Source organism: Schistosoma haematobium, chromosome ZW (assembly GCF_000699445.3).
Source record: "Schistosoma haematobium chromosome ZW, whole genome shotgun sequence".
Lineage (NCBI taxonomy): Eukaryota > Metazoa > Platyhelminthes > Trematoda > Strigeidida > Schistosomatidae > Schistosoma > Schistosoma haematobium.
Genome location: NC_067195.1, coordinates 3,387,509 through 3,402,222, shown reverse-complemented (window position 1 = coordinate 3,402,222; position 14,714 = coordinate 3,387,509). Strand labels below are relative to the sequence as shown.

Below are 14,714 nucleotides of genomic sequence, written 5' to 3'. Positions count from 1 at the left end.
ATAGAGAAAAAGGATGCTAAACACGGTAGATAGTTGAGTCAGTCTTCCGCTAGAGATAATTAAGGATTCTCTAGTGGCAGGAACCCCAAAAGGCACGCATAGACGTTGGTTACCGAGGGCGTCCAAAGCACCAGAAAACCAGTTATCAAGCTGCAGGTATACCCAAAGAAAAAGGAAAGAAAGTGTTGTCGAGATCCAGAAAACTCGAATAATCCCAACAAAGGTTCTGATAAAATTAAGAAGAATCTTATCTAATCAGCATTTACTAGAGGTTTTGCCAAAAACATCTGGAAAGTGAAGAGTCACAAATAGAGTTTGTGATTGGATGATTATCCATAGTGCTACTACGTTTAGTAGCGTTAGTAGCGTTTCTGGAAGCCCAAGGTCATCTAAAATACTATAGATACCCTAGATCGTCTGTACATAGACGAACATTTGGAGTAAAGCGTTCATTCCATATTTCGCGCCTTTTTTCTCGTGTTCACGTTGTTGTGTAGACCTAACCTAGAGATTACCAGAAGAGCCAAGGAACCGAATGTAGCGTTCATTTAGAAAACTTATCAATCACCATAAAATTGGAAACTGGCTTACATAACACCAATCTTCAAGAGAGGTCGACGCAGTGAATCTTCAAGCTCCTGGTTCGAAGCCCTTCTCTCCATACACCCGAAAGTTATAGAGTTCCTAATGCACGATGGTCTATGTGGCTACATGTTATCCGTAAACTTCCCAACCCGAAAGCATGGTTTCAGGAAGAGTTGTAGCGGCATTGGACCATAACCACACAATCCTCAAAGCTGAACACGAGACTACTCGGAAGACAGATATCCAGTATTTGACGCGGAGAAATAGCTAAAGATGGAGAAGGCGGGAACAAGGATCCGAGTTGATCGGATGGCATGGCTCGGCCTTGCAGACGTGGCCCCTGCTGAATGTTACCTTATATTTTTAATTCATATTAAATATATCGTTCTATCTCTAGCCTAAGTTTGTTCTCTATCATGTAACGAAGTAATGTAGACGATGATGTCCCTTCCACGTAAATCTTATAGATTAGGCAGTTATATCATGATAAATCTACAATTACAAAATTAGGTCTGTTATTAGAGCAGTACCAATATCATAGTAGACCATAATTCTTCAGAGTCACTCTTGTATAACCAACATGCTGACTGCAGTGGACAGGTGGTTAACCATCTTTGATCGCAAAAAGAAGGTTGAGGTCGCATAACTTGACTTCCCTAAGGCTCTTGATAGGGTCGATCATATGTATCCTATCAAAAAGCTCAGACAAATAGGTACCAATTCACCAATAATTTATTGACTTACGTCATATCTAATTAACCAACATTTTAAAGTCAGGGTAAAATTCGTTTTTTCTCATACTAAAGGATGTCCTCGTGGGATTTGAGAGGTTTCAGTCCTAGAACTCCTTGTTTTCTTGACTTATATAAACGACTTTCCTCAGCATGTGTTGTCTGATTTGTTACTTTTTGCTGGCGACGTGGAATTCCGGGGACAAGTTCGCCACCAAAATGACAAGCTTGCATTTCGAAATGATCTGACTGGACTTCGAATTTCAGCGGATAACAACAGACTTACCTATAACACTGTAGGACTATAACTTATGGGCAAGCCGATTAAAAGTTTTTGAGCGATCTCACATTGCTTGTCTCAATACTGAATGCTCAAGTACGATCGATTTAGAGCGGATTTTAAAGGCGTTATAGTTTAGCCGCTACGACAAATTGGGTTACGTAGAAGTTCCCTTATTTGTGATGGTAGTGGTCAAATGACCCATGAACCTTGTGCAGACTATCGTGACGTTGTTTTTCGATGTAATCTATTTTTGAGGTAAAAGTCTGTCAAATCAGGAAATTTTTCTCTCAATCCCAATTGAGGCTAATACAGATTATGATAATTGTTGCGAACAGGATAATAAAGTCACCAGTAACACTGGCTGCAACCTTTGCAGATGTTACGGAAGCTTCGGCAGTTTACTGGAATGAGTATTGTTGAGATATGTATGCATTAGAAATGATAAGCTTGCATGAGTCGTTTGGACGAGTTGGCAAACTCGTAGAAATAGACGAAGAAAACGAAATTCAACAGAGAAGAAAGTGTTAAAGAAGACTGTTTAAGTAGCATTTCAATATACTTAACGGGTCTTAGGTATATACGACAGAACATCTCAAAAAGGACAATTCCAGAACGTCAGAAAGTGACAAGGTACAACTATAGTGCCAATTATAAGAGGGTATGGGCAACCGGGAAAGGAAATTTACACGGATGACTAAAGAGCATATCGATGCTCATATAGACTTGTTTATGTGCATCCTATCGCCGTCCAAAAGCGCCATTTTGTAGGTCACACCACTGGAATAGACACAAAAAATATGGTGGCCATTTGGTCGAGGCTGAAGCAACATTTGCGACCTTATAATAGCTGCAGAGGTTGACAATTATAGAGTAATCTTGATAAGTTACTGTATCGTATAGATTACAATTTCAGAACAGCAGAGCCTCTTTCTAACCTCGAAAAGCTTTTAAACTATGATAAAGGAGTGTATTCACTCTGATTTTTGGTTTTGTATAATATATTCTTACTCTGTACTGTTTTTTTCTGATTGGCTGAAATTCCTTAACTTCACTTAACACTTATTCAAAGGCTTTCCACAAATTATAGTTTAGCCTCTTTTTCTTCATCGCTCCAGAAGAATAGAAATACAGAGGAACGCATTCCAAGACGAGCGACAAAATCAGCACGGGGAATGAAAATTCAAGCAATATGAAGTGCGCCTCAAATCACTGGTTCTTTACCCATTATGGTGTATCTTAGAGGTAATTTATGATTTACGGCATCCGAAATACTCCTGAAAATCCTCTTAAGTACCTACTTAGGTTCAGCCCCAACACAAACCTAGGAATAAATTCCCAGAAACTGGAGACGCAACACGGTAGGGCGGACTTTAGGCACACCTTCTACTCCCTAATAGTAGTCAAGCACTGAAATTCACTGTCGGCTGGGCTAGTTCAAGTGACTTACCAAGAGTCCTTTTAGAGAAAAATTGATACATTCTCAAAAACTAAGGACAGTATCCTTCTCTAATCCACTAATATTTTTCTTCTTTCGTTACACATAACTAGGTTCCAACTTGGAAGCACTGAGTATCCACTGTTAGTAGATACGGAAGCTCGTCAAGTGAAAGCTTCTTCTACTTCATCTAGAAACATTTAAAACATTTTAATAACTTCAAACCAAAAACAGTTTGAGAATACCTATATAGATGTATGTAGTAAGAACTCGACTCCATCCAGAGCAACTCTGCCCTGGGAGTTAGAATGTTTTCATTTAGAAGAGTAATGACGCCTCATGGTGAAAGCCGAGTTCCTTCGAAAGTCACGAGGCCGATACCCCTTCTGACTACCAGAGCAACAATCAACTTAGGTACGTGGAATGTTTTTATAATGTAGGAGACTAGAAAAGTCATGCAAGTTGCGGTAGTAGCGAAAAGATACAACCTGGAGGTGCATGTAATTTGTGAAATACATTGAACGCAGGTTTCCCAACAAAGACTAGCCTCAAGGGAGCTTCTGTTATACTCTAGCCATGAAGAAGAAAATGCTCCACATACACAAGGAGTTGCATTGGTGTTATCCAAATAAGTACGAAATGCACTTATAGGATGGGAATCTTATAGACCAAGGATCATCAAAGCCTCCTTCAAAACAAAGAAAGAGGGGATTTCAATGAACGTCATCCAATGCTATGGGCCCACCAACAACTACAATGAAACCTGTAGTGGCATTGGACCATAATCACACAAACCTCAAAGCTGAACACGAGACTAATCGGAAAATAGATATTCAATATTTGACACGGAGAAATACCTAACCATGGGGAAGGCGCGAACAAAGAATTGAATGAATTGAAGTTAATCGGATGGCATGGCTCGACCATGCAGGCGTGGTCCCTCTGAATATTACCTTATATCTTTTATTCATATTAAATATATTGTTCCTTCTCCAGCCTAACCTTGTTCTACATCACGTATTAGTAATTCATACGATACAGTGAGTTGGCGTGGTCGATGGTGTGACTTCCACGTAAGATCTTATAGATTAGGCAGTTATATGACAAATCTACAATTTTAGGATTAGGTCTATTATTCGAGCAGTACTAATATCCTAGTAGACCATAATTCCACAAGCCGATATAGATCAATTCTAAGATAAGCTGCAGTCAATCGTCAAGTAGTGCCCAACAAAGGACTTGACCATTCTGATGGTAGACCTTAATGCCAAGGTTGCAATGAAAAATACCGGATATGAAGACATCATTCGACGACATGGACTAGTAGAAATGAACGAAAATGTTGAGAGATTTGCAAACCTATGTGCCTTTGAAAAACTGGTCATAGGTGGCGCGATATTCTCACATAAGAGCATGCACAAAGTCGCATGGACTTCACCGGATCACACTACACAGAACCAAATTGACCATATTTGGATCAACAAAAGGTTCAGGAGGACGATGGGGGACGTGAGAACCAAGAGAGGAGCTGATATAGCATCAGATCATCACTTGCTGGTCGCTAAGATGAAAGTAAAACTTAAGAAGCACTGGACAACGGGGCGGACAACATCACAAAAGTTCTGTAGAGAGGGTACTACTACGGTGAGCAACTGGAAAGAGATCAAGGAGACAACCGTTTCAACACGTCGTGAGGTTCCAGGCCACAAGAAGCACCATCATATTTAGTGGATCACCATCGATACACTGGATATGATTCAAAAAGAGAGGAACAAGAAGGCAGGAATCAACATCAGCCGAGGCATTACTCTACTCTCAACACCAGGAAAAGTCTTCAACATGGTATTGTTAAACAGAATGAACGACTCCGTAGACGCCCAACTTCAAGACCAACAGGCTGGATGCCGTAAAGATCATTGGCGTACAGACCAAATCGCAACACTACGGATCATTGTGGAACAACCAATTGAATGGAATTCATCACTCTACATCAACTAAATTGACTACGAGAAAGTATTTGATAGCGCTGACAGGACAACACTATGGAAGCTTCTTCAACACTATGGCGTGCCTGGGAAGATAGTCAATATCATACAAAATGATGGATTAAACTGCATAATCGTGCATGGAGGACAGCTTACAGACTCGTTCGAAGTAACGAATAGTGTCAGGCAAGGTTGCTTACTCTCACGTTTACTCTTTCTACTGATGATCGACTGGATCATGAAGACGTCAACATCTGGGGGGGGGGAAGCTTGAGATACAGTAGACAACCAGGACGCAGATGGGTAATCTAAACTTCTATTGCACACGCAACAACATTTACAAGAAAAGACTATCAGTGTAGCAGCAGTCTCAGCAGCAGTAGATCTCAACATACACAAAGGGAAAAGCAAGATTCTCTTATGTAACACGACATGTACCAATCGAATCACACTTGACGGAGAAGATTCGGAAGATGTAAAAACCTCTACATATCTAGGCAGCATCACTGATGAACACGGTGGATCGGATGCATATGTGAAGGCGCGGATCGGCAAAGCAAGAGCAGCATATCTACAATTGCAGAGCGTCTGGAACTCAAAACAACTGTTTGTCAACCAACATCAAGGTCAGAATATTCAATACAAATGTCAAAGCAGTTCTACTGTACGGGGTGGAAACCTGGAGAACTACATCCAGAAGATACGAGTGTTTATTAACAGCTGTCTACCGAAAATACCTTCGATCCGTTGGCCAGACACTATCAGCAACAACCTACTATGGGAGATAACAAACCAGATCCCAGCAGAGGAAGAAATCAGGAAGAAGCGCTGGAAGTGAACAGGACACACATTGAGGAAAGCACCCAATTGCGTCACAAGGCAAGACCCCACGTGGAATCCTCAAGGCCAATGGAGGAGAGGAAGACCAAAGAACACATTATGCCGAAAAATGGAGACTGACATGAGAAGAATAAACGACACTTTAGTAGAACTAGAAAGGAAGGTTTAGGGCAGGATGGGTTGGAGAATTCTGGTCGGTGGCTTATGCTCCACTGGGAGTAACAGGCGAAAGTAAGAACTCGTTGTGATCAAACATAATTAATATACACTGTACTACCGTGTACCTGAAACCGTACCAGGTAAAGAGTAGAGATTCTAGAGAAATCAGTCAATTTACATAAGGTTTTGATATAGCTATTGGATGTAGGAAATTGTTTCACTTCACCAACACAGAAACATCCAACCTTGAATATACGACCCTGGGATATTTCTTGTAATCCAAAGATGACGGTGATTGAGGAAATGTAATTAATGGTATGGGATTTATTATGGTTTCAGAAAATTCTCCGGAAATGATGAGGAAAATATTAGGGAAATATGTTCATCACATGTGCGCGTATATCCTAGTGCTAAAAGTGCTCTGGACTGTAGGGATGTTTCGGCCAGCTGCAAGGTACAGTGTATATTCACCTTTTTATCTGGATTAGATTAGCATTCAACCAGCTGTTAAATACTTTTGGGAATATCAGTATTATGTAACACGTCTCATTGCACGTCATCACGCAAGTTCACTGATTGCCTATGCAATTAAACGTAGGTAGATATTGTACAACTATTATTGTTCTGCAGATGTTAAAAAAACAGACTCTGACGAAGATATACATGTAGGTATGGTGCGGTTGCTGAATACAGAGACGGGAAAGAAGTTGCTCTTGCGTTCTTTCACGGACCGTATCACGTACATTGATTTTGCACTCCGCAGCGAGGCTCTTTTAGGCATCCTTGACCACTCTGGAGCAGTTAGTGTTTTTAAAGTTAGTAATCTGTATATTAAAAATTACGATTTTCGGAAATGTAGATTGATCAAGGGTTGGGTTCTGAAGACCCAATGACTTCGTCGTTATTCTTCTCCTTAAATCCACCAGAAAATTTTGTTCCTTTGGATATTTCTTCACTCGTGTGGTGTCCGTGGTTGCATGGGTCCAAAACTGCACTCCCACTTGCAAATGATATCCATGATGATGTATTTGTCCCACCACATGACCCAAGCCTTCTGTTAGCATATTCTGCTCATCATAAGGTACAATGTTTTTGCAATTTCGGTCCAATTAAATCACCTTCCGCATGTCATACTTTTTTAAAATCTGATTCTTTAGTGTGCTTTTAATATTATGCTAAATACGTAAGCTCCGTGACGAGTATTTTGTTCTGGTTCTGTTGTTTTGCACTTGTCGACAGATCTAGTTTCATTTCATTGGTGAGGATATTGGTAGGACCGTAATGTGGACACGACAGGTCATCCCACTCTGAATTATCTACAAAAGAAGGTGCTGGTACTTGTTTAAAAAATCATTTTCAACAGTGTTACAATCAACTGTCAAGTAGTTTGTTCCCAAACTTGTGAAGTAGAAATGTGCTCTCTATAAGATATGGAAAATGAAGGGATATCAAATACAAAGTCATTGTTAAGTGATTTTAATGTCAAGTCACCTCAGATCCTATCATAAAGTAGTTCGGGTAGCTTTAGTTTAGTCCTGTCGTGGCACAACAGAATTACTACAGTATTTGTACATCGAAACATTTTATATGGTTTTTAATATCTTCGGCTGAAACCAACAACATTATATTTAGTGAATTGTCGGCTCTCCGATGCTCAGTAACTGAGTTGTGGGCAACTTTGGCTCCTTTAATCATTTTGATGCTGATTCGATATTCATAACCATAGTTTAAAGCTTTCTGTTCCCACTTACTATTAGTCCATACAAAGGCATGACTACAGTGATTTGTTTTCCTGGCCGTTCGGTGCTTCCAGGTTTTCAATAGTGGTCTAGCTTAGATCAACTCGTGAATTCAACTGAAAATACTACAATCTCCACAGATCTCCATACTGATATAGATGAAGATCATTACTATGATCAATGTCTTTGGAGTTAATGTAATCGCAAATATGGTTCGTGGATGGTGGCAAGTTCATCTTTAATGGAAGAGGTTCTTTTGGAGTTTCGAGGCTTTTGCATCAGCCTCATGTTTCTTCTTCTCATAAATGGGATTTCTGTGTCCGAAATTGTGAGCCAGATTTGAATACTATTTAAATAATACGCCTGGCACAAATGTGTAATAATTCAGTTAGCCATATCTTATATCAGTACACCAAGATGAAAGCATTAAGATCAATGCCATCGGAAATGACCAGTTGCGAAAATTTGAAACGTTGTAAGGTCGAGAGTTTTCAGTGATAAGGAAATCTTTTCGCAACTTTAAATAACAGGAGTTCATCTTTCGAAGCTAACTTGACGTTTATACAAATGAATAACTGGCCAAAAGTGTATAATTATTATTTAACCCGATTTCATTCGTTCCATACTTTTTATGTGATCACAATAAAAAACAAGTAATTACTATAGTACACATCAGTCACTAATAGCGGTAGCTACATTTTAACGTTCCTATTACTACTTCGAGAATGAAAAAGGACAGATTCTCCACTTTATCCAAAATCAATATACGTACTAATTTTAACGGTCCTTATTAATTCAATTCTGGACGTGCCACGAGACTGGATGCGTAAAAAGATACTTTAGAGAGCCAGAATTGTATATAAATAAAAGTGTATGTAAACAGCCATTTTTAAATGACATTTTAGCACTCGTGATGTAACATAATTATTTTTAGGCTGGTGTTTTTCGGAATTAACACGTAATTATCAATCATTCATGGCTGTTTTCAACTCAATCTTATAGACAGTTGTTAATAGTACCGTTGTCCATCACTTGCCGATCGGTGTTCTAATTATTAGTTTTAACAATGCCTAAGCTTGTGATTATAGCACACTTGGAACTATTTTCCGTGATATCCCGTTCAAATCAGTTGTTGTAGTTTTCCACTCATATAAAGTTGTCAAACCTCATTACTTTAAACATTGCATTTGACTTCAAATATATTAAAATATGTAGTAATTGGTAATTTTTATAATAAGTAGTAAATTTATTTATTTAATTTGAATAGAGAAGTTACATTTTTGTTAAGTTTCAATTTAAAACTCCGTATTTTGGAAATTATGGTGAATAGAGATTGTCAATTTATTATTTTAAAGGTAAAAGTTATAAATGTGGGTTTAGTTGTTGAACTTCTTCAGAATCACTTTTCACAAGATGTTCAGTCGGAAGTATCAACGTCTTGGAGTGAAAAACAACTTATTGATGCCATAGAAGGATGTACAGCAGATTCATTATATTATGCTGAGTTATCGGATCATTCTGATGCGATTACTGCTTTGTCATTAAGTCGTGATGCTACTTGTTTGGGTTCTGCCAGTCTGGACGGTAAAGTTTGTATATATTCCTTAGTTAGTCGAATGGCTGGCAATATGAAGTATAAACTGAGGTTAGTTTGTTCTTTCGGACTATCTATCATTTTCTAGTGCCTGCTATTATTTGATTGTACATGGATATATTTAAACTTTATACTAATCGGTCCACTATTATCATGTTGTGTAGTATGTGGCTACGTTGGAACCAACATTTTGGTGCAACAAATTTGATGTTGCATATCTGGGGTTCTGTCGGTCATCTTAGAGGAGTAACTGATAAGGATCCCTGTTGACCTAGGCTTTGTGCTAGTTTACCATCGTACTTTCGGAATCTTATGAGGACATGCCTTTCATGGGATTTGAACTCCTTATCCAATATGATAACCTTTAAGTCGGTTTCATCCAACTGTTATTGCCTCAACCACATCAAGTTAATCCGTAATGATTACTAAATAAGTGGTTTTAGGATCACAGATCCTTAGGTAAACCGGTTGGTGTAAGCTTCTCAACTGACGTAATTAGAGGGGTGTTTGTTAGATTATTCTAAACATGATTTTATGACACGGAATAGAAATATCTAAGAGTGGCTAGATAGTATCGTCTTTCATACTCTAGTGTCTTAGTCCTTTACGCGTGAAAAAAGATTTTCCAAATTTTTCACTGGTTTCTCAATGTAGCTGAGTTGATGTCCTAATGTATCCTTGCATTTTATATGACAATGGAACGTCTCGTATCACAATGGTTATTAAATTTAACTACAAACATTCCCATTAACCTTATTAGGATAGTCACTTTGAAAATTCATCAATCGACTTCATGGATATCGTTGAAAACTCTACTTCCTCTTATATTCCGATGTTTTCAGCCGTTATAGCCTAGAATAATACTCTGATTGTTTATAGGTTAGCTTAATTTATCTTTGACATATTCAACTTTCCACCTATCTAATTTATTAAGTATTGTAAAATTGTAACTTATCTACAAAATACTAGTTTGATATACCCTTTTTCAAGTCATAATATTTGTATTCAAGGATCAGTATCGGTAATTGATTCTCCAAATTAAAGTAGATATTGGGACGGGATTCAAATGACCACTAACTTAGTAAAAGTTAAATCCCGTAATCAATAAGCTGTCGCTGTTATACTCAGTCAAACAACTGTTGAGCTATGCTAGGTAATAACAACTGTATATTTTATGTTTCACATCACAGACTGACTTTGGTTAGGCTATTGAACATCGAGGTATACTAAAAAACTTTTCCGTCCCAATATGGGACTCCTCAGTTGTGGCCATTCACGACCTCATACGAGATGGAGTTTAGGACCTCTAGGCTTCTTAACAAGCGCCTAACCTTCAGATTACTGAGTTTATATTGTAAAAGTTCAAATTCAATAATTTTCACATCTCATAATAACAACTGAAATACATGTTTCAGCGAGTTTTTTTCGCTAACTAATAAAGTATTACTCATTTTAAGCGTAGTTAGTTTTTTTAATTTGAAAGTACTTTTTCTCATTCTTATACTCTTAGGACTATACCAATATAGTGAAAAAGAGATTCATTTGTTTGTTTTCGTTTGCTATATATTCACATAATTTAGGCCAATTCATGTATTTTCTCCTCATGGTGGACTACCATTGTATGCTTTAATATTTCTGGACAACGTGTTGCATAATGATGAAAGGTACATTTCGTTTCCTTTGTTCAGTCAATTCATATATTCTTTTTTATTAATGTTATCCCATTATTGATCATAAGTAAAACACTTTGTAATTTGATTCTATTACAGTTATCTCGTTCGATTTTTTCTATAGGGAAACAAAGTTAACATGTTCTCAATAGCACACAAGATCTAAATATTGTATACTGAATCTTAGGTTCTAGTGTTTATCGATAATGTACTAAAATTTTTGAGCCTAAATTCATTACTTGCTTATGTGTCTATCAAGAGGAATACACTCAAAACTTTGAAACTAATATACTATCTAACAAAATAAGGGCGGAATTTGTAACATAAAATGAATTCATCATTCAATTCCCAGGTTTATGATCACCACCTTGCTGTAAACCACTCAAATTTACAGCATACAGCAGAATTTAAGAAATAATAAGAAGTCGGCATACTTAATTATTGATAAAGTCAAAACATTAACTTGGAGTAAGACAGCAAACCAGAATATTCGAAACACAGAAACCCTACATTATGCAATGTAAGTGAGCTGAGTTTTACTTATGTGTGTGTGGAAGATCTACCTGTATGGGTAAAGGAATATGCGATCATAAATAATAATGATGATAATTATTGTGGCTTAAGACAATAATCGATGTCACGCGTTAAATGCATTAATCGGAATTCCGTCTATAATTTTCTCTATCTCCTATCTACTATTTCGTTTGCAGCCTAGCACCCTGGACTTGACCATTTACACCTCGAACCCTCATAGTTAATTCTAGGCCGACTCAAGTTAAGCTCCTATTAGTCCTCTGTACTCAAGCCTTCTATTTCCGAGCTTGGGTCCAAGAGAAAAGTCAGCAACCAGCTTCCATTATTATCCAATTCAACCATGACTCAAAACTCATGCAATAATATAATTGAAATGATTGACTACACAGCACATCAAATAAAAAAATCATACTTTAAACACAATCATACCATAAATGGTACCAGACAATGCGCAATTAATTAGCTATAACTAAGGGATGGTAAAGTGTATAGCGACAGTTGATGAATCCACCGGTAGCTTACGATAAGAGGAATGTAGAAATGCAATTTTGTAGTTAACTGATTAAACAATGTAGTTAATAACAAACAGATAAATAGCTCCATAGGTTTCAGTATTTACCCCATTATCACAATCACGCTCATAATAAGTCAATACATAACTAAACGAGAAAACTAAGATTTCTTTGTCTCATTCAATAAATGCTGATGGATGCCTTAGCCCATAGTTATAGAGTAGGTTTATAAGATTTGTTATAAAGAACATGTTCCAGCTTTTTGTAACATTGGTTGACCAATTGATGATGATATGAAAATTTTGTTTTCCTATCTAACTTAATCTTTTTTTCCCAATATTTAGTATAACATGGAGTTATCTTTTAACCGGTGCAGAGTCTAATCGTGAAATACGTCTTTGGTCATGTTACGATTGGTCCTGTCTACAAGTTATACAGTTTTGTTCTGTGATACCCAGTACAGATTTACTAAAATCTTTAAATATTTCATTATCGAAATCGAGCATAATATTAGCTGTTGATCAATCCGCCTCTTTTCTAATTGCCACTGATGTAACACGAAGAGTAAGTAAGCATAAATGTATAAGTGCTTACATACAGTTTTTCTTTTTAAAGGGAATTGTAGCTCATGTATTTCATTGAAATTATTAAATTAGTACTTTTTCTCCCGGTGGGTTTGCATTGTGTTCTGCAGTCTAATTCAGTTATGATACACACTTCCTACGGTTATTCAAACCCAATATAAAAATTAGATGACTGAAATAAGTACAAAAGTTTAACTACTAAAACCGAATTATTATCTCAACAAACATCAAGATATATACAATTTTACTTCTGACTCAGACAAAGATATGTATTTTAATACTGTTAATTGGGCCTAGTTTAAATGTCCATGCACGCTTATTCCAATGTCTTATTACTTAGAATAAAATTCTCTGGTTGAATTTTGTAGTCGTCTGTAATTTTCTTATCAATTATATGGTGAAATTTCTTGTATCGTATTTGAATATAGTGTCAGTATTAAATATTTCGTATGCTTGTCTGTGCAAACTTTTCTCAGAAACGTTTTCTGTGTGAAATGTATATGAAAAAATACTGATGTCACATTCGGGGCTTTCTTTATCGTCAGTAGGTTGATGTAACTGTGGTCCCTCATCGATTGAGTTGTTTGAGACAGATGTTTTGCATACCCATGCGTTGCACTTACACTTGTGTTATGCTGGTTGACATAGAGCTGGCTGAAAGAATGCCTAAGGGCAGCCTAACCAAAACACAACATTAGTCGATGAATTTATTTATTGTCGAACTAAGCCGCGTTTTAAAATATAGACCTATTGGGTATATAGGTTATGTGCTTTCAAAGTTTTCACCGTATATAGTTCCACGTTAGAGAATCGATGCAAATCACTAAATAAAGACTCGTGTACTCATTTTTATTTACACTGAGGACTAGTGATACTACTACCCGGTTGCCCAATTCGAAATTAATGCAACGGGAATTGAACCTGCGGCCTATTCGTTGAAAGTCGGATACCTTGACGACTAAATGATTGTTAGGGAGTGAAAAAACGTATCAACTAAGCAGCGTTAGACTAACTTATAAAACTTCCCTTGTAAGAATTGAAATATTTTCAAACATTTATGCCAGTATTTAACTCAGACGTTTTGTTGGAAGTGTTGGAAATAAAATTTTTTAATCTGCTCATCCCTTCGTGTAATATTTAATGCTATTAATTACATTTGATCTGGTTTATTAGCTCACTTAATTATTAGATTGTATTCAACCATCTTAAAACAGTTTTGACGTAATTGGAAATAGCCATCTATTACAACTAATCGAAATTGTTGGCTCCCTTAGTAAGGTCTAACGGATTTATGTACTCTGATCTTCTGTTTTTTATCTTTATAGTTATTAATCACAAACGTATTAACAGTGAAATAAGATTGTTTCCTGTTTTTTTATTTGTGTCAATGGAGTACAAAATCGTATCTAGTGAAAATGTTTTATGAAGTGTGATTTATCAGTCAGTTAGTCAGCTACAACGTAGGACCTGGCACATATATGCATTGGTCCAAGTTGCCATACCTCATTAACACAACAAGAATGACACTGGTTTCATAAAAGTAGTTAATTCAGTGATGGTGATTTATAAAAGAAAGATTGCATATAAGGATATAGTACAGGGAGAAAGAATTAGTTCGTAAAAAGAAAGATATGAAGTCATTTTAATCTCTTAGTTTAAGGGAAGACAGAGAGTGTATGCACCTACGCCATTGTGATCGATTCTGATCCATGTCACCAAGAGTCTCCAACCATTGGTTACGATAGTCACACGGACCCCAACCAAGTATTCTGCATCCACCTACATAGCTCAGTGTGATTTATTGAACCCAAGTATTATAAATAAGCAATTCAAATAATCACATCTATCGAATTTGTTTATTTTTATGACTGATCAGTTTCATTTAATAAGTAGATCATTTAACGACAGGATTCATTTTTGTGTTTGTTTTAATAAGTACGAAAAAAAAACTGATCATTAGCAGTACTCTTATCATACACATCGAATTTATTGTCTAATGTTAGTTTATACTTTTAAAAGCTTTCCTCTTTATTCTATATAAATGGTAGAATTTCTGTAAACTA

At 36.8% G+C, this 14,714-nt stretch overlaps 1 protein-coding gene across 3 annotated transcripts in view; it reads left to right on the top strand.

Annotated features, from left to right (window-relative positions):
* Positions 1-6,247: 6,247 nt before the first annotated feature.
* EDC4 (enhancer of mRNA decapping 4) overlaps positions 6,248-14,714 on the top strand; it is a 59,420-nt gene continuing 50,953 nt past the window's right edge. The window contains exons 1-8 of one of the 3 annotated variants that reach the window (XM_051210194.1): positions 6,248-6,323; positions 6,358-6,472; positions 6,507-6,612; positions 6,649-6,833; positions 6,878-7,099; positions 9,113-9,402; positions 10,932-11,015; positions 12,412-12,631. Coding sequence is in view for 2 of the 3 variants with exons in the window: in XM_051210196.1 (XP_051070162.1) it covers positions 6,908-7,099; positions 9,113-9,402; positions 10,932-11,015; positions 12,412-12,631 (786 nt within the window). In the remaining variant the exon portion in view is untranslated. Of the gene's footprint in view, positions 6,473-6,506; positions 6,613-6,648; positions 9,403-10,931; positions 11,016-12,411; positions 12,632-14,714 lie in introns of all 3 variants that reach the window. The other 2 variants (XM_051210195.1, XM_051210196.1) reach the window with 2 other exon arrangements.